General features: G+C 42.5%; 1 protein-coding gene across 2 annotated transcripts; it reads left to right on the top strand.

The window, feature by feature from the left end:
* Positions 1-3,316: 3,316 nt before the first annotated feature.
* Positions 3,317-17,269, top strand: LOC306923526 (ubiquitin-conjugating enzyme E2 H-like). Of its 2 annotated transcripts, XR_013790073.1 has the most exons (8): positions 3,317-3,864; positions 7,839-7,915; positions 8,074-8,148; positions 8,259-8,298; positions 8,619-8,671; positions 12,975-13,103; positions 13,828-14,857; positions 14,891-17,269. XR_013790073.1 is itself a non-coding variant. In XM_079501688.1 (7 exons), the coding sequence occupies exons 1-7, from the start codon at positions 3,812-3,814 to the stop codon at positions 13,947-13,949; spliced, it is 549 nt and encodes a 182-aa protein (XP_079357814.1). In that variant the 5' UTR covers positions 3,317-3,811; the 3' UTR covers positions 13,950-17,269. The 2 variants fall into 2 exon arrangements, 1 of the variants encoding a protein (XP_079357814.1); XM_079501688.1 differs by having other exon boundaries at positions 13,828-17,269.
* The last annotated feature ends 1,714 nt before the right edge of the window (positions 17,270-18,983 follow it).

An 18,983-nucleotide genomic window follows, 5' to 3' on the forward strand; every position in this document is an offset into this window, starting at 1 on the left:
GCTTCACAGCTAGAAGGTCCTGGGTTCGATTCCCGCTGGGGACGCTGTCAAGGTGCTGCCAGACTTACTAAAGAGCCGCGGACGTTTTCGGCTGTCAGACAGCTTCTTTTCCGGGTTTTTAGACAGCTGGTGGATGGAAATTAAGCTCCACCTCCACGGACGACTGCCGCGACGGCCAGATTCCCGGAAAAGCTCTCCTCCGCAGCAGTCATCCGCGGAGGTGGAGCTTCTTTTCCATCCACCAGCTGTCTAAAAACTCGGAAAAGAAGCTGCGGACAGCTTCTTCTGTCCGCAGAAGACAGTCCGTTTTCCGCTTAGGTCAGTGTTGGAAACACTGTCAGTGGAAAACTGACTGGAAAACGGCCCCGAGCTGGGCCGGGCCCCGAGCCTCGCCCCATTCTTCACCCCTGTGTCAATTATCTAATGTGATCCTGGGCTCTACACACCCTCCGCCAACCTAGTCCCCATATATGGGGGACATGGGGAGAGCAACAGACTTGAACTCATGCTTCCTTCATGCCTGAGTGTCCAAGTTGCTCCTTTACACCTGACAGGGGGGAGTTTCCCTGGTTGGAATAACGTGTTCCTTCCACGCGCTACGTCCAACCAGGGAAACTTCCTTTCCATCAGGCGCCCCGGCTGGCCAGGGGGAGGCAGTTTAGAGACCAGGATTACTGCATGTTTTTTGTGAGGGTACCACTACCTACCCTAGGGGACACGGGGAGAACATGCAAACTCCACACAGAAAGGCCCTTTCGCCAACCCCGCCTTCTAGCTGTGAGGCGAGTCGGCGACAGTACTACCAACTGTGCCACCGTGCCCCTATTTTTTAAATATTTGATAACTTGAATGCAAATAGGCGTTAAACTTGTGACGGTAAAATGTGATAGTCCCCAGCATGAACGCTATCATTTTGGTGACCCCATGGCCTTTAGCACCTCCCTGGCTCCTTCAATTATGCCTAAATCAAGCTTGCACAGAAGAGGACAATTACATATATAGGCACATTATAAACATGCTCACACGCAGCCCACACACCATGCTCTGGTGTCTGGTCCATAGCATATTACTGTTCTTGCTGCATGCCATTAGAGCTATGGATCAGAGCTAGGACTATAGTATAAACACGATGTATATTGATGTTCCTTCCTCCCCTATATAGTCCGGCAGTCGAGGTGGACGGATGGGAAATTTGGTATATAGTCTTTTTTATTGGCCTAAAATATTGTCTATATACATACATTCATGAATCCACTTGCTGACCGGCTGAAAGTATTTGGCAATTTTTTTTATAGGGGTTTCTTGTGACCCTACCATTAACATCCTATGGCAGGCAAAAATGTCAAATTTTCCTTTTGCTTTAAGTACCATGTGACATGTCAAACTAGGGGGTTTTCATGATTCTGAATCCATTCCAAGCATTAGTTTTGCACAAAATACACTCCTTGGGCTTGAAACGGCCATAGACATCATGACAAATGTGATGAGGTCAGCACATTTTGGGCAAGTGGCTATATTTTAGGCCAATAAAAAATACTATATACCAAATTTCCCACTTTAAACAAAAGAAGCCTGTCGACTGCCGGACTAATAAGAATCACTCAAGTAGACAGAAAACAACTTAGAAACGGCTCATGTTCAATGCAATAAGGCTGGGCTATTTTATTTAAACAATTTAAACGTAGGCCTACTATAAACGTACTAGAACAATCTTTATTCCACACGTTCCAGTCGCATATGCTTCTTGGTTAGAGTGGGTGACAATATTATCACACGAAAAGAGGAAATTACCTACCTAGGTTCCATCCTGGAGGCAAATCTTTCCGGTGATAAAATGGCCACCAACGTAATCAAAAAGGTCAACCAAAGAACAAGATTCCTATACAGGATCTCCTCACTGGTCAACAAAAACACCTTGAAGACCCTAACAGGTTTATTCGATTATGCTTGGACCTCCTGGTACCACACCACCTCTAAGGCCCTTAAAACAAGGCTCCAGACTTCCCAAAACAAACTGGTCAGGCTACTACTTGGCCTCACTCCCCGAACCCACCTCACCCCTGCCCACTTTGACAGGCTGGAATGGCTTAGGGTTGACGACAGAGTACAGCACCTTGCAATGGGTCTGGTCCACAAGATTCGCTACACCACCAAGATACCCATGTACCTGTCTAAATACTTCCTTAATGTCAACGAAGTCCACTCCCACAACACCAGAGGGAGTTCAACAAACCATGTGCAACCCAGATTCGGTACAAACAAGGGATTCAATTCATTTAGCTCCTATGCCACCAAAATGTGGAACGCACTACCAACAGTCATAATGACATGTGAATCCCTTGACTCCTTCAAAACTGCTCTCAAAGGGCACCTACGGACGGCTGCAATTCGAAACTGGCCCCCATAAAATCTGAATCCCCCACCCACCCTGGGGCAGCGGTGGCCGAACGGTTTGCGGAGCGGTCTTGTTATCGGAAGGTCGCCAGTTCGCATCCCCGGACCGGCACGTTAAAATTACCACTGCTGAAGTGCCCTTGAGCAAGGCATTGAATTTGAACCCCTACCATGGAATGTTCTATGAGCAGGGTCTGGCTGTAAACAAGCATCTCGAGCTTAGTCCATTCACCCTGGGTAAACAAAGAACTTTGCTTTACCCCTGTTTCCCCTCACTGTATATATTTCTTTTCCCTTTTTACCTCCTATGATGATTTCTTTTTGACTATATAGTTGTGTATATTCGTACGTCTCTAAATGTTTTGATGAATTGAAAATGGTGGGCCCTATTGTAAAGTGTAATGTAAGTGTAATGCTTTATGGTGTCGTCCACTCACTGTTAACAGTTTTTGTATTGAGTTGTACTTGAAATGTACTGTAATTCTGCAAACTGTTAATAAATCAATCAATCAATCAATCAATTCTACACTAGACGGTGGAACTCCGTTTATCATCACAAATGTTCGCATTTCATAAAAATAATGACGGCTTCTATTTTAGGTCGCGTACTTCTATACTTCGGCCCCTCCTCTCGCTACTATAGCCCTGGTCTAGGTTGATGTCATTCGCAGAGACGCTTCAGGACAGGCTAGAATAAAAAAGACCAAGGGATAGGACAGTGACGTCACAAACAAGCGGAAGTGTCTAGTGAGGTCCACACAGCAACTACTACACCGACTGCATGCCTTAGTAACCTCGCGTCACCACCAAGCTTTCCAATGTTTCCATTGATTGCTTAGTCACAACTCACAAGACCCCTTTCGACGGTACTCGACAACAACAAAAACTGAGAAGACTCAAGCCTCAAGGGTGGGCTGATCGAGCCGCGTTGAGCGAGCCCAATCGGCCCATGGTATATGGAGTTCTGTTGAGCCCGAAGCACGGATCTCCATTTTTCTGTTCGGTGGTCAGATCCGGTCTAGAGCCCGCCTACACACACACACACACACACACACGCACACACACACACAGTTTCCGTATCCATTCTAGGTCGGATCTTTAACTCCCGAGGACGCTTACTTATGACATCATTGACGATACCTTGGTATGTAAGTTGCAGACTGTAGAGAAAACAGGACAGAACTAGATGGGCAGGGGGTTCTGAATCTGAACAGCAGACAAACGTTTTTGTTTTTTACAGTTGACAGATGAGTAGCTGACGATGTTCCACCTGGGATCTGGTTTATGGATCAACTGGGGAGACTGTTAACATTATTCTAGTCGTGTCGAGTTGTCGAGGTAGAAGATTAACAGTAGGCTATCATCATAACCGACGTTTCAGTTCAGTTCACTTCTCAGAGGGAATAACGTTACAAAAATGTCGTCTCCAAGTCCGGGCAAGAGGCGAATGGACACGGACGTGGTGAAACTGTATCCTTTTTTATCATTATAATACAACAACAACAACGCTGTGTTCATGATGACGTACTGCATGTCTGCTGCTTTTATCCTTTTATCCTAGCTGGCAGCTCTCTAGAACTGCTGCCACGACTGTTGTTGCGTGTCGTAACATGAATTATATACAAATGATCGTGTAGAATTGATGTTTTAAGCGTTTGATGTGGTATGATTAACATACTCATACTGTCATCGATATTTATCCGTTGAAAATAGATTTTTTTTTGTTGCCCTGCCTGTTCGGATGCTATGGTTGGCATAACATTAGCAGGCTAAACTAGCTTGGCTAGGGAGCAATCACTAGTATCGGGCTGTTTGTTTTTCTCCCTGGCCCAACTAACTGGATTTCTAGCTTGACAAACCAGCCGCTGCCTCATCCGCACTAAGTGATCACAGAACAAACAGACACTTGATCATATCAGGCAGGGATTATTAAAAAAAATGTCGTCAAATAACGTAATCTGTTAAGCAACTGGTTGGCTGATGCAAACATTGTTAGCAGCCAACATGAAGCTAACATGAACTTAGCTTACGTTATCGACGACAGAGATCAAACGTAGTATATTGTACTAGTTATAAAGACTACATGTAATTTGACCTGATATACTCATTGGTGGGACAGTACAAGTAGCGTAATGCCTTGCTAGAAAGGAAAAGGGCCCCGGGGACTCATTTTAACGTCGTTAAAAATGTCACGGTTGGCGTGTTTTTCCACGAGACCTGCAGTGTCTAAGACGCGGTGTCTTCTCAGTTTTAAGAACATAGTTCGTTAAGTACACAATTGAGACTTAAAACACTACTTTAAACACTCCTTTTTTTTTACAGGTTTATTTTTGGTTCTAAATCCTTTGACAGTACAACGTATGCGATGCCTAACGTACTCATTTAATATCATTGCTCTAAGTAATTATGAATATATAATATTATTATGCAACAGATTGTATGTTAAATTGGCCTTAAAGGTCCAGACAGCGTGAGCTGAATTGTTTTGTTTTTGTCCTGCAGTAGAGCTCGTAGCCTGATAGGTCTGCCTGTTACTATCCGGAAAATGGTAGAGGGCGGGGCTTGAGAGACAGCTGATCGAGAAACAACAAACGTGCTGTACTGAGCACATGCAGGATGGGGGTTGGGATTATATGAACCAACATGCTGAAGACCTCCTGCCTTGAAACTATATGACACTTCTTAATCACTGTGTCACAGGGTTAGCATAACGGCTTTTGATTCAAAATCTCTATTTTACTGGTTGATTTTTATGTATTTATTTAACTTTTATGGAATTATCTTGTAAATTATAATGCTATACAAAATGTATTATTCTGAGCTTATTAGTGAATGGGGAGAGAGATAATTAATTTGAAATGCCAACTGCATGTATAAATAAATGTAGGATCTGACTACCATTTTAAAACACCACTATTTTACATGCCAACTTGATAAAAGAACAGGCACTCAAATAATGGTTTGATTACGTCTGGATTTGAACATAGAACCCAGAGAACATGGGGATGACCCCTAAAAAATTTACTAAGCATCTGGCAGATGGCTACTTGGCTAGTGTTACTTTCCCTGTCTGCGTGTCATACTACAGCAATGGATTTATGCTTAAATCAAATAGGCTACACTTGAACCAATTTGTTTGACTACAGATGATAGGTGACTGACTGTAAAGGCCAGCAGGCCATGTTGGCGCTCTGGACTGTTGCCAACTTGCCATAACTATGGGAAAATTCTTACTCCTCTTTTCCAGCATCACAGATTCCTTGCTTATGAAGTGGAATTTTACCTTCACATGACACAAAATGTAATGCTTGGCAACTTGATTCGTGAACAGGTTAAACAGTAAAAAAAATCAGTATTTGCTCCCCTACTTTATCTCTCTTTAGCTTCACTACTCAAATATGGATCATGTAAGCTGTAGGGTTTACTTTAAAGCTGCGTTCAGACCTGAATATATATATTCGCTCGGTTCACCCTGTTTGTGCCATACCCGTTCGCGCAACTTCTCGTCTTTGCATTGACTTTGTATGTAATCACGCCGCTCTAACCATCCAAGTCTGAACGCACCTTTATACATAGCTTGAATGGATTAATAATAGTAGGTCTAGGTTGTTTGCCTCTCCTCAAATCCAATGAGTAATGACCCAGTCCCTGATGTGAAGACAGTAGCACTTCTGAATAAAACACTACATAACTGCCTTAATGTCACTAATAGTGATTATAGCTTTGGGTTTCTATGGACAACAACTTCAGGGGGAAGACAGAAGAGAGATGACACATTTCACAGTGCCGTTAACAGGCTTCATCACTACATGCCCACTGCTTTAGGTCACAAGATATATCCCAGTTAATCAACGTTGATGTTATAACATCAAACCTGTTATATACTTCCTAGTATTATTTTAGTTTTCTAGTTATAGCTTTTGTGGTGTCGTGCTCCGCCGAATAAAACTGTGTAAATAAAGTAAAAGTTGGTCTCCCCCACCCCCAAAAACACACACACACACAATTCTGTTTCTTTGTGACAAACGCATACATAAGCTGTGGGTCAATTCAAACATTCAACACAGTGTTGTTTCTGCCTGTCACCACACCCGGTAATTATAACACATCCTCCCTACAGAAGTCACCCCACCCCCATCCCCTCTAGTGGCTATGCTACCTATACTTGGCTAGTGACAGCTAGAAGAAAGTACCCTTCCGTTTTTAAGTGGTGCAACCACTTCCTTAAGTAGCTTTGTGTGTGGCTGGATGGCTGTCTGGCTGGTTGGCTACCTGTGTCTGAGCACGGAAATTGCATTTGGTTGGTTTTCAAAACCAAGTGTCACTGTTGTGCAGCCTAACACACATACATATTAGCTGTATATATGATGATTTCAGGTGTATCAGTACAGTACAGTAGAGGGACCCCCTGGGGACCCCCACATGGTCATTTCTCAACCGTTTCGGAAGCGGGGCGGCTCCTGTTCACTCCTCCATAGCATTTCTTATGTGAAATGTTAATACATTTTTGGTCAACCTGTTTGTATAGGTTTATTTTTTTTCTTTCTAAATTTAGAGTAGCCAATTGCTTTTTTAGTACCCCCTTGCCCTCCCCAATTTAGTCATTATGCCAATAAGGGCCTTTCTCACCCCCACCCCTCTCCCCACCCCCAGGAGGGGCTGGGGCGGAAGTGAACGGGTGGGGCGTTTCGGTCAAACCATATGGGCTTCCATTGGAAATGCATTGGAGTGGCCATTAAACACAGACGCAAGACAGGTGTCTTGAATGTGTGAACGCAGCCCAGTAAGGGCTGTATGTCGACCCCACCCGCTCACCTGCGCCCCACCCCCTCCTGGTGCTGGCCCATATTGTTTCCACCTCACACACATTTCTGCGTTGTCACTCACTGCTGTTGTATCCTGTTGACTCACCTGCTAAGTGAGGAGCCCCCACCGGGACCATGTAGGGCCTCCCACCCAACACTCCCTGCTGACCGGTGCCATAAATATCACCCTCCCTGTTCGGCTTCCTTCCCCCGAACACGGGCCAATTGCGCACCACGGTGGATTCAAGAGAGTGCCAAAAATGGTATAGGTGGTGTGTAACTAGGATTTTCCCCTCTGATAATACCACTAGAACGTTTCAATTCTGATCAGCATAGGTTAAGTGCAAGAAAAGTAAGTTGAGCTGTTGGCTGAGCAGGTCAGACTGTGGTCACTGCATTATTGATTATTGATCTCAATGCCATGGCTTATTGATGCTGTGTTTGACTGTTCAGCGGTTTGACCAATGTTTTTTACCTAGATGCTACATTCCATTTTTTTGGATGCCAGATGGTTTTCACTTTATCCCATTTATTTTTGTCTCAGTTGAAAAGAATGTGTTGTTGACTGAGTGAGCTCCCTGTTGCACTTATTTCCATGTGGCCTGTTTTTGGTATGTCTTTTCCTTGACCAAAGGTCAGCATCGAGAGCAAGCATGAGGTAACCATCCTTAGTGGACTCAACGAGTTTGTGGTCAAGTTTCACGGGCCACCAGGAAGTAAGTGTGTAATTTGTTATTTTGATTAAGGTTTCAAGCATATTTTCCCTATTTGTTAAAAAAAAAAATTGGCTCTCTTTGTAGGCTGTTTTGACTGATTACATTTTATTTGGAAATCGATCTTGTAGTGGCTTGATTCAAGTGTTTTTTTGTTTCAGCACCTTATGAGCCAGGAGTGTGGAAGGTTCGAGTGGACCTTCCAGATAAGTACCCATTCAAATCACCATCAATAGGTATGGAATGTTTGCACAGTGCTGTGTTTTATTCACATACAGTAAGACGGCAATGCAACTATCTGTCCACCATCATTTAGTCTAAATATTATTTACATTTTATTTTACAGGATTCATGAATAAAATATTCCATCCCAACATCGATGAAGCGTAAGTTGGTCAATCATGATCTATTAATGATTCATTTGTGTAAATAAATACATAGATCTGTTTTTTGACCTGGCAAGGTAAGGAGAAATCTTCGTTAAACAAAAACAATATTGCTAGTGGAACATTATTTCAGGACATCATTTTTACTGATGTTTATTTACAAAACAAATAAAATGTTTACACAATTTGGCAATAAATTGATAAATATTATTACTGTAAATGATGAAAGGCTTGAGTGTTAAGAAGCTCCCTGGCCTCTTTTGCCATGACAGCCTCTGCAATGTCCCCACTCTGCTTTAACAGTGTTTTTCATTTATTAGGTCAGGAACTGTGTGTCTAGATGTTATCAATCAGACATGGACAGCTCTTTATGGTAAGAACTGCTATATTATCGTCCTTTCTAATAGTTGTACTAATCAGTTAACTTGGACTGACTGACATGAATAGTCAATGATGAAACCGACAACATAACTATTATTCCACAGTACAACTTCACAGAAAACATCTAAGCTTAATGTACTCACATTTCAACCACAATTGAATTGACCATTCATGAGCCCCAAGCTCTGATTGTTAAGAACCCAGAGCCTGTAAGATAACAGAAAATCGACTCCACATTTGAGCCACAGTTTGTTCTAACTTTGTCCACACAAGTTGCTTTGTGTGATTAGTCAACATTTGTACACCTATGTGAACATTCCAAATTAAATTTGAAGCCTTTGTGGCTGTGACCAGTTAGCATTAGGCTAGCATAAAATGCTAAACTTCTATTAGGTGTTTTATTATATGTTTAACAATAATTATAATGTGGTTATATGTTCATTATTTATCAGCAGAATGATGTAGTGATTTTTAAGAGGTTAACTGGTATTATAACATGTCAAATTAAAACATTTCACCACATGAAAGTAGAACTTTATCTCTTTAAGTAGGAAGCTGTTGGATGGCATTTCTAGGGACATTTCTATTCAGCTGTTGGCTGTTTTACAGTAATTGGTCAATACAAGCAAGCCCCTCTGTCCAGTAAAATGGTTTTAGCATAGGAATTGCTGGGGACCTTGTGGGGTAGTGATAATGTCAATGTTCTTTTTTTTTCTTTTCTTTTTTTTCATCCGGTTCATTCAGAACAGAACCAATATTGTAACGTTTCCTTTCTTGCGTTCCATCCCTGTTCCATAACATTCCTAAACCAGTTCAAACCTTAACACTTATCCAGGGTAGATTTGCTGAGCACAAGTGCTCTTTTTCAGCAACACCCTGTTTTACAGTCATACAGTTATGCACATTCACACCCGGGAGGAAGCTGCCCACTGCCCAGTACAAGTCTTACACTGTTGGTCACGAAGCAGCTCCCCTGGAGCAGCTAATGTATGCGATATGCGATTATTTATGTGTTGCTGTTGGCACCAATAATAAAATTGATGTCAAACAGGCTAAACATAAATGACAAGTTCATATTAAAATGTTCCGCTTCCAAATCTAACAGGATACCTCTCCTTTTTATTATTTGGCATTATCTGGCAGTTAATGATTAGCCTAATATGTGGACTCGACTGAGTCACACATGGGATCTCACCAAAGTAGGATATAAAAAGAGAACTACACAAACCCATTAATCCTACCATTTGACCCAGTTCTGATGTATTGTGTATCATACTTGAAACTTACTGTAAAGTAAAGGTGTACTGTAAAGGTACTTCTCTACCAAAGAGACTGTTTCCAACTCCAACAGACTCTTTCCAACTCAAACAGAATGCAACAAACTAGCATTTAGTTCAGCATAAACCAGTCGGCCAATGAAACATTGTTTTTGCCTGTATGCAAAGTAGCCTGCAGTGATGGTTTGCAATGTTGCCAGCTCTGCTTATTATAAGAGACTTTGGGCTTTTTTCCCTGTAAAGTTGCTTGTAAATATTCATAGTTGCGGGTACCTTTTTTGGGCTTATTTCTGAAGTGTAGTTGCTTATTTGGGCTTGCTTTCAACTTAAGATTTTTTTTGAAAATAGCTGATTTAATAGGGCTCAAGTGATGAAACCGGTCGCTTCTTTTGAGCTTGTTTTCGTAGACCTAGACGTAGGTTTCACTCACAGAATCTGGTGTCTCTGGAGATACAGAGACACTGGTGTGTCTGTATCTGAGACCAAAACACTTTTCACTAGCGACTAAACATGTGTGGTTGGTGAGCGACGGCCGACTAGAAGCCTCAACCAGGTCCCGACCCGCCGATTAGCGTCGTGCTGACGAGAACTTGTCCGTTGTCAGCAAGAGACTATCCGTGGCCGACGTCAGTGCGGTGTGTAGCTACCTTTAAGAGTCAGTCATAGAAAAATCAGTCCTGTCCAGGTGATAAAGTAGGAGACATGACAGATTTATTCTCCATTGCTCCCCTTTTGACCTTGCTGTATCTTAAAAATGATACCACAAAATACAAATCCTGGCTAATGCGGGGGTCGGGACCTATGTTTGTTGCGGACAGATTTTTATGGGTTGTGAGTAAATACCCATTTCATATATATTGTTTTTAATTATTATTCAAAAGTTTTTCAAATAAACTTCCCAGAAAAAAAAGAGAAAATAAATCCATTAATTATAAATACTTTTAAGAACCTCAACACGTTGTGACGTGTTGTGAGCTCGTAGTAGATCTACTATTTTCACTACTTTGGGACCCGTGGAGACATACATATTCCATTATTCCTATTTGATATGACCCCGTTTAGAATCTAGCAGAGTGACCTTGGCTTGCATGCAGGCATACTGGTACCATCAGCACAAATGCAGCTTGAACAAGAGTGATCTTGGTCTGCCTGTCTTGTCTGCCTGTCTGTCACAAAACATAGCAAACATCACTTAACACTTATGATGCTGCCAGAGTTTGTCAAAATAAAGGCGCTAGAGTGCCAAGCAGATGGGCAGATTTTACTCTGAAAAGCCCCGCCTTCCATTTCGCCCCAAAACCGGGAGGTATGATCTTCTACCTCGCGCTGTCAAGTCTCATCTCTCTTTAGAAGCGTTTATATTCCAAACGAGATGCTTGGTTAAGTCAGAAATTCGGACAGAATGCCGTTCTGATCAAAACCATGGAATCTGATGATTCAGAGATAATAGACAGTTTCGTCCACCTGTAAACAAGGAAGTGAATGATGTACGCATGCGCAAAACATGTCCAGGAGCGCTGAACAAGGCGTTGCCTAGCAACGGGAGCTGTCAATAAATGGATTACAGCCGTCACTCGATCCTGTAGGTTTACACTCTATAACATTTGATGAATTAGACCCTTCCTCACCCAGGAGTCAGCCCAGCTCCTTATCCAGACATCAGTCATGTCAACTTGACTATTGTAACTCCCTCCTTACTGGCCTACCGGCATGCGCACTTATGCCTCTCCAATTGATCCAAAATGCCGCAGCTCATTTGGTATTCAACCAGACAAAATTATCACATATCTCCCCACTTCTCCGCTACCTCCATTGGCTCCCGGTGGCTCCTGGTCGCTGCCCACACAGAGTACAAAACTGAGTACAAAATCTGATGCTGGCATTCAAAGTAACCAAAGGTATAGCACCCCCATATCTTGCAAGTCTGATCGAACCCTACAAACCCTCCCATGCGCTCAGATCAGCCAACGCAGGGAAGCTGCAAGTACCTTCACTAAAAACGCCGGGACAACGCTCCACACGTCCCAAACTCTTCTCCCTTCTGGCTCCAAAACTATGGAATGCACATGGATTAAGAGCGTCCCCTAAATGTCTACATTATAAATTGGATTACAGCGATCCCGTTTTATATCATTAAAAAGGACCTAAAGACCCCTATACGTGTCCTTAGCACCCCACGGTTTTTATTGAGAGGACGTGAGGAGAGACGTCTTTAGCACAAAAGCTGTTAACATAACACAACACATATTTTCATTTTTAGATGTCCCACAAATCCTCCTTTTGGGTTATTGTAAACGCCATACAAAAAATGGCTTTCTCAAGTGCAAAAAGACTAATGTCTAGTGCACTATAGTAGAGGCAGCAGCTTGGCTGCACTCAAGGAGCACGCATTGATAAGACAATGAAGGCACACCAAACATGAAGTAGATCTAAAGACATTTTGGACAGAAATATTTGATTAAATATAATAATCATAATGTGTAGAAATTGAAATATGTAATATTGAAATTACTTTTTACTCTCATAATTGAAACACATTGTCCCATTGTGGCCAGGTTTGGCAAGAACAGTCGCACACAAACTTCAGTGCACAATAAAGAGAATGAGTCATGCTGTTTTTTTGAGGGGGTGGGTGGTGATTTCAAGTGTTAGTTGACCAGGGTCCCTGGGTACTCTATGGTAGACTATGGTGTAGCATAGGCCCTCTCCTTTCCTTCTACGCCCAATTTCTTTGCTTAAAATAGCCGAACTACATGCTCAAGACACGCTTTGACCTTTTGCATCTGCTTTTTCACTATATGTTTCCCAGAATACAGACGTTATGGTTCATGTGGTTAATAATGTTTCCCTTTACATAGCAATAGCATCAGAATATTGTAAAAACAAATCTATTGATTAATTTACTTTTTGATCACCCTATGTTACAGTGGAATGATATCCACAATGTCACAATCAAGGAGTTTTATGGCATTCATATTCATCATGTTAAATCTCTTTCTCTCCCTCTGTATCTTCCAGACCTCACCAACATCTTTGAGTCGTTCCTCCCCCAGCTGCTAGCCTACCCTAATCCCATTGACCCTCTGAATGGAGATGCAGCTGCCATGTACCTGCATCGGCCAGAGGACTACAAGCACAAGATCAAAGGTTGGTGACGATTCTGACAAATCTGTAGTCTGCAGTGTTTACACATAAACTGTGGTAGCAAGAAAAATCATAATCTGAGATTATGTGTCATAGACAGCTCTGTCAGACATAAGTGGTGGGTTGTTTTTTATGTATTGCTCTGACCTACACCTGTTGGTAACCTGTGAACTCAAGTATGCTTCCTTGTGGGGGTTACAGTTCTATCACAAAACCTGCCGTACAGCAGCTGATTCACGCCCTCCTACATGTATTCTCAAATGTCGACTGTATGTGTGAGTTCGTTAAACAACAGGATTGACAGCTGTTCTTGTGTGACTCTGAGAAGGGTATAAGTGACACATTTGGATGGGGAGCTCTTAGCAGTAGACAGCGTATAAAGGATGATTCCTGACATGTGGTTCTTCGTTCTTCCTGGTCTCTGAAAACTTCTTAGCAACATTTAAAACTTCTGACCAAAACATTATGGGAACTAGGGAAATCTTGGGCCCACTCTTCCTGTATCCCTCAGCCTTCATGGAACCTTGATGGAGAAGCCACTGAAAAAGTACTTACTGTAGGGCGTAGGTCAATGTAAAAAGAAAAAAGGAGGGTGGAGCCGGGGTGAGTTAAGCCCAGTGCAGTGGACAAGCGAGGCCCAAGTGCCAGTAGAAACAGTAGAAACAGGTTGCAGTATACTTCATATTGACCAAACGATGCATCTTTCTCCCCCTTCCCCTTGTCACAGAGTACATCCAGAAGTATGCCACAGAGGAGGCCCTAAAGGAGCAAGAGGAGGGAGCCGGCTCCTCATCTGAGAGCTCCATGTCAGACTTCTCGGAGGATGAGGCTCAGGATATGGAGTTGTAGGGAAGAGGCGCTGACCTCTACCACACAGACTATAATTTCCTAAAAAAACAGAAACTTGCTATTATATTCATATTTAAACGAGACTATTTTTTACGACTAAAACGATTTTTATCGCTATATGTGAAGCTGCAGGATTATATTGCAGTATGTCACTCTCCTCTAGGAACTCATTGCTATCCGTTATCTCCCCCTTCGGCTCTCAACCCCCGAGACCCTACCCACAGCAGAAAGGAGGAGCATTATTCATTATTTCATGATCCATTGTGTCCCTGCCAAGTCTTTGCTGTTTGACCTTTGCTCCCCAGCCAGTCCAAACAAGACAGGGGCTGGACGCCTCCCTGGGAGAACAAGGCTGGGAAGATGAGATGAGATAGATTGCTATTACCACAACAAAATGGAGGCAGACTGTTTACACTCAATATCCCAGCTATGTCCCACAGCCACACCTCACCAGTCACCATCTTTTATTGCGAAGAGTATTTGTTTTATTCTATATTTTATTGGTTCATCAGACATGCTTGTTTCTCCCTTTGCCATCAGATTACTGCAGGATGACAATCCAACTTTTCTGGCCAGTCACACAAGAGTATGCATTACAATTTCTGACCCTCCACTTTCAGTTGAATGAATACCATTGCCTTTACCTTGTGAATCCTTGGGAAGTTGCCATTACAACAATCACTTCCGAGGTTGCAGATCGCAAGGCCGTAAACTATACCGGACTAGTACGGCTGCATGTGACCTGTCTAACTACCCTCTGTGAGGCCCAAGGGCCAGTATGCAAATCTCCTGACCCACCGTAGTTGTCACCCCATGGAGATTCACCAGCACATCAACCCTGAGAAATCACACTATGTAATGCCACAATGTATCTTTTTTTTTCTTTTCTTTTCTTTCTTTTTTTGCACGTGTGTGTACTTGGGTGGATGAGTGCATGGGAGTGTGAGTGAGTGTGTTTTAACTAAGTAATAGACAGATCTGTGGCTTAGCTATACCCATTGCGCATTGACCACTAATGCCCAACAGTTGTCAGAAGAGGAGGCTCCCGATACTTCCTCCAGCGCCTCCTCTCCGTTCTAGGAAAGTATTTGTCATTCTCCAAGTATCTTTTTGTATATTGTGTGGCATGACACCGAAGTAAATTTGTCTAGGGCTTTGTGGAGCTACAGTATATGCTGTTAGAAACGGGAAGGACACCTATGTAGCCTAGGCGCCCTGTGAGTTCAGGCGGTGTTGTGTGGGGCTGGGCTTGGTGTTTGTGCTGCGGGGAATAATGCCTGATTTATACTTTGTTGTACGACAGGGTCGTGCGGAAAATTGCAGATCTACAAGCTCGTGCCTTGTGAGCTTGTAGAGTGGCTGTTTTCTCCCTGTGACTCAATCGTCCGAAGAATAAATGGCGTTTAAGTGGGTGGGGGTGGGGGATTATCCAGGTCCTTGTTGAATCGTTACATTTCTTAACTTTGCCTATTGCTTGTGTTAAACTATACTAGGTGTTTGACTTGCGTAGGGATAGTTAGTTTTTGCCGGTGGTAAATATTATCATAATGTATGGTTTTAATACTTCTATAACACGCTAGTTTGGAATCTAATTGTCCTGTAAAGATAAGGAGAATTATACATCTTTATTTCGCTTTTGGACGATTTGCTGCTTTTTGTTCAGATTCTCCACTCCAAAGAGATGTTACACCCTAGTCTTTCTTATGCAAATGTGTCCACCTTTTATTGTCAAGCCTGAGGTATACTTGGTTGCGTGTGGGTGTCACATACCGAAATCTAACCACATCTACCCAATCTAACCACATCTACCCAATCTACAAGCTTGTATTTTGTCTATTTACCGAGTGCAACACCACGTGTAATAAGGTATAAATCAGGAATTATTGTCGGTGTGCAGGTGATCTCTTCTCATTGGAAGTGCTTTCCTGTCCCTGCTTTTGACCTATACTGTACCTACTTGTATTGTCATACAGAAGTGCTCTTGATTTTTGCCATTCAACATTATAGAATGATACCTTCTGTTTTTTCAATGAGTGGCACCGTTAATGTTTTAACAAGATAACCTAAATGGTGGGACCAAATTCTGACAGATCTGCATCCCATACCTAAAAATAGAATGAATCTCATACATATTTGATTTAGAGTTAGTTAACGAGATGATTTGAGGCTTGATGGTGTATAAGGGAGACTCACGCTGGGCACGACATAGCTGTAGAGTGTATCATTTTTGGGGGGCGGAAGTTGTGGGATTTTGGCGGAAGTACCGCTCAAGGAAACTATGTGTGATTGTTAAGTGTTGTGATTGGCCGAAACAATATGGTATCCGGGGGAAATGCATCTGACGGATGTTCCGGCCTGACACTTCCGCCGATACACTCTGCCGTAGGTTGTGACCAGGCTTTTCTCTTCTCAGATGAGTAAGGCTGGGGCCGAGGCTAAGGGCTAAGACTAAGACTCATGCACCTCCAAGAAGCCCTCCCTCAGATTACTTTAAATGAAGATCATTTGTATAATGGTGTTCTCAATGCAGGTGATCACTCTTTATAATCTTGTCCAGTAGGCAGCAGGCTATGTGCCTGTTAACATGAGGTTTCACCACAAGGTTGAAAATGAGGGCAAGAGGACATATTACCATAGCAGTGATGATTTACTATTATAACAAATGTCGTCGTAATGGCATAAAGCTTATTACATGTTTGTAGCGTGTACTCATCACAAAATAGCTGAGTTTCTATGATTGCTTATTTCTTTAAGAAAGAAATTTGTTCCCTAACCATTAAATTTGTGTATTCTCACCTTGAGAACATGTAAATCAATCCAAAATGAATTAATACCTTGATTAGTTGCTGACGGACTGAGACCCAAAGAGATGTTTAGCTCATGAAAACTATAAAATTGTCACCTCAGTCAGTGGTGCAAGGATTATCCACTTGCATTTAATTTACCACCTGCATTTGAAATTTTAAATTGGCATGCGGTTGTCAAAAGATGCAAATGTATTGTCATTGACAATGCATGCATTAGTTTCTAGTTTATAAAATAATTCTTGCTGTAGTTCTGAATACTACATGTCCCTAGGAATAACCTTGTTTTGAGATATATCCATATAATGAGAACATGAGACAATAACCAAGGTGCAGTGTGATGCCATTTGGATACCTATCTTTATTTTAATGAGAGATATATTTGAATTATAATTAGTTTTTGTTTTTTGTTTAACCCTTATGTCAAGGATATAAGTCAACATCTCAAATTTTAAAGGCAAAAAATAAATGTGCTTCCCTTGTACCTTGAATAAAGAAATAAAAATATGAACTATATCTGCATAACTCTGCATACTAACTTATTGCTAAAAGAACATTTGTTTGTGAGTCATTTTCATACTTTTAGTGCCTGTGATGTAACAATTGTAGATGCAGTATCCAATCAATCTAAAATAGTTCTTGCCAACTGAACAGAATGGCCTGGCGGTGGCTCAGGGGTAGAGTGCCTGGATGGTAACCGTAAGGTTGCCAGTTCGAACCCGGGCTCCCCCAGAGTTACTGTCGAAGTGTCCTTGAGCAAGACACTGACTGAACCCCTAATTGCTCCTGATGTGCTAGTTGGTGCCTTGCATGGTTTCCGCTGCCATCGGTGTATGAATGTGTGTGTGAATGGGTGAATGTAATGCACAATCTCTGTAAAGCGCCTTGGATAAAGGCGCTATATAAATGCACCATTTACCATTTGCCTGTGTTGAGGCTATCCTTGTTTTCTATCCTTTCCACCAGATGGCAGTCATACGTTGCAGTGCAACTACTTGGTGCTACCAACAATTTCTTCAGCAAATGTAAAATAGGACTGTAGAGGAGCTGTCTGTCCAAATCCAATTAAGCAAATGATATTAAGACTGTCACTGGACAGTGCATACTGTAGCTAGAGAACAACTGTCCACCAGGCCAGGAGAGAAAATGAGAGAATAGCACCCTATGCCACCAAGCTGCACAAACTAATCCAATGTAGCAACCTGCTTTTCTGCATTATATCCTCTGTCCACATCGTCTTCTCAGACATTTCAGGTTTACTTTTCCAGACAGAGAAAAGGCAAATTTTCCTGGTCCAGATGTGGAAAACCTAGTCGATACAGAGGGCCCATCACTTCCATATGGGCCCAGTGACTCACACACCCCTCTAGGCCGCAAACAGAAGCCTGTGTGCGGCCTAATTGGCCAATCAGACACTATGTCCTTTTTTGGGAAACACTGTCAAACACAACAACATAGAAATAGACAACCTAAGACAAGAAAATATATAAGAAAATATATAAATTAAGAGTGAAGAGAGCCTACTATCAGCTGTCCAGCAGTCCAAATATTATTATAATATAATTATAATATAATTATAATTATTATCAAGTGGGGAGGGGGCAGACTAGCCGACCTGGACTTTGCGGACGACTTGGCTCTGTTAAGTCATACCCAGCCTCCACTCCAAGAGTTGACCAACAGTCTCCATGAGCACGGAGATAAGGTTGGTTTACGGATAAACCAAGAAAAGACTAAGGCCATGACCATCGGACAATACCAACACCTTCCACCACTCACTCTAGGCCAACATGACATAGAATACGTTGACAACTTCACGTATCTTGGAAGTAACATCTCAAGCACAGGAGACGTGGAGAAAGACGTCAATAACAGAAGGAGTGTTCTAACGGCTCCGCAACATTTGGTCGGCTAAAACCATCACTACGGCCACCAAGCTACGCCTCTATATGTCAGTGGTCATCCCAACAGCGACCTACGCCTGTGATATAGGCCTAGATAAGGAGGTTAAATGGGAGGCTATTGTGCAGTCAAAGTTACCAATACAAGCTAGTTAATTCAGCATTCTTTAATTGACCGGTCAGGCCGGTATGGTAGGCCTCAGGCATACTTGCATATTTCCTTTGGGAAACCCAGCCATTAGCCATTTAGTGTGTCAAGAGAGCTGGAAGTGGAGGAGCAGCATGCATGCTCAGTTTGCTCACCCATGAGTCATGACAGCAGCCATGCA

Source organism: Electrona antarctica (assembly GCF_951216825.1).
Source record: "Electrona antarctica genome assembly, chromosome: 5".
Taxonomy (NCBI): Eukaryota; Metazoa; Chordata; class Actinopteri; order Myctophiformes; family Myctophidae; genus Electrona; species Electrona antarctica.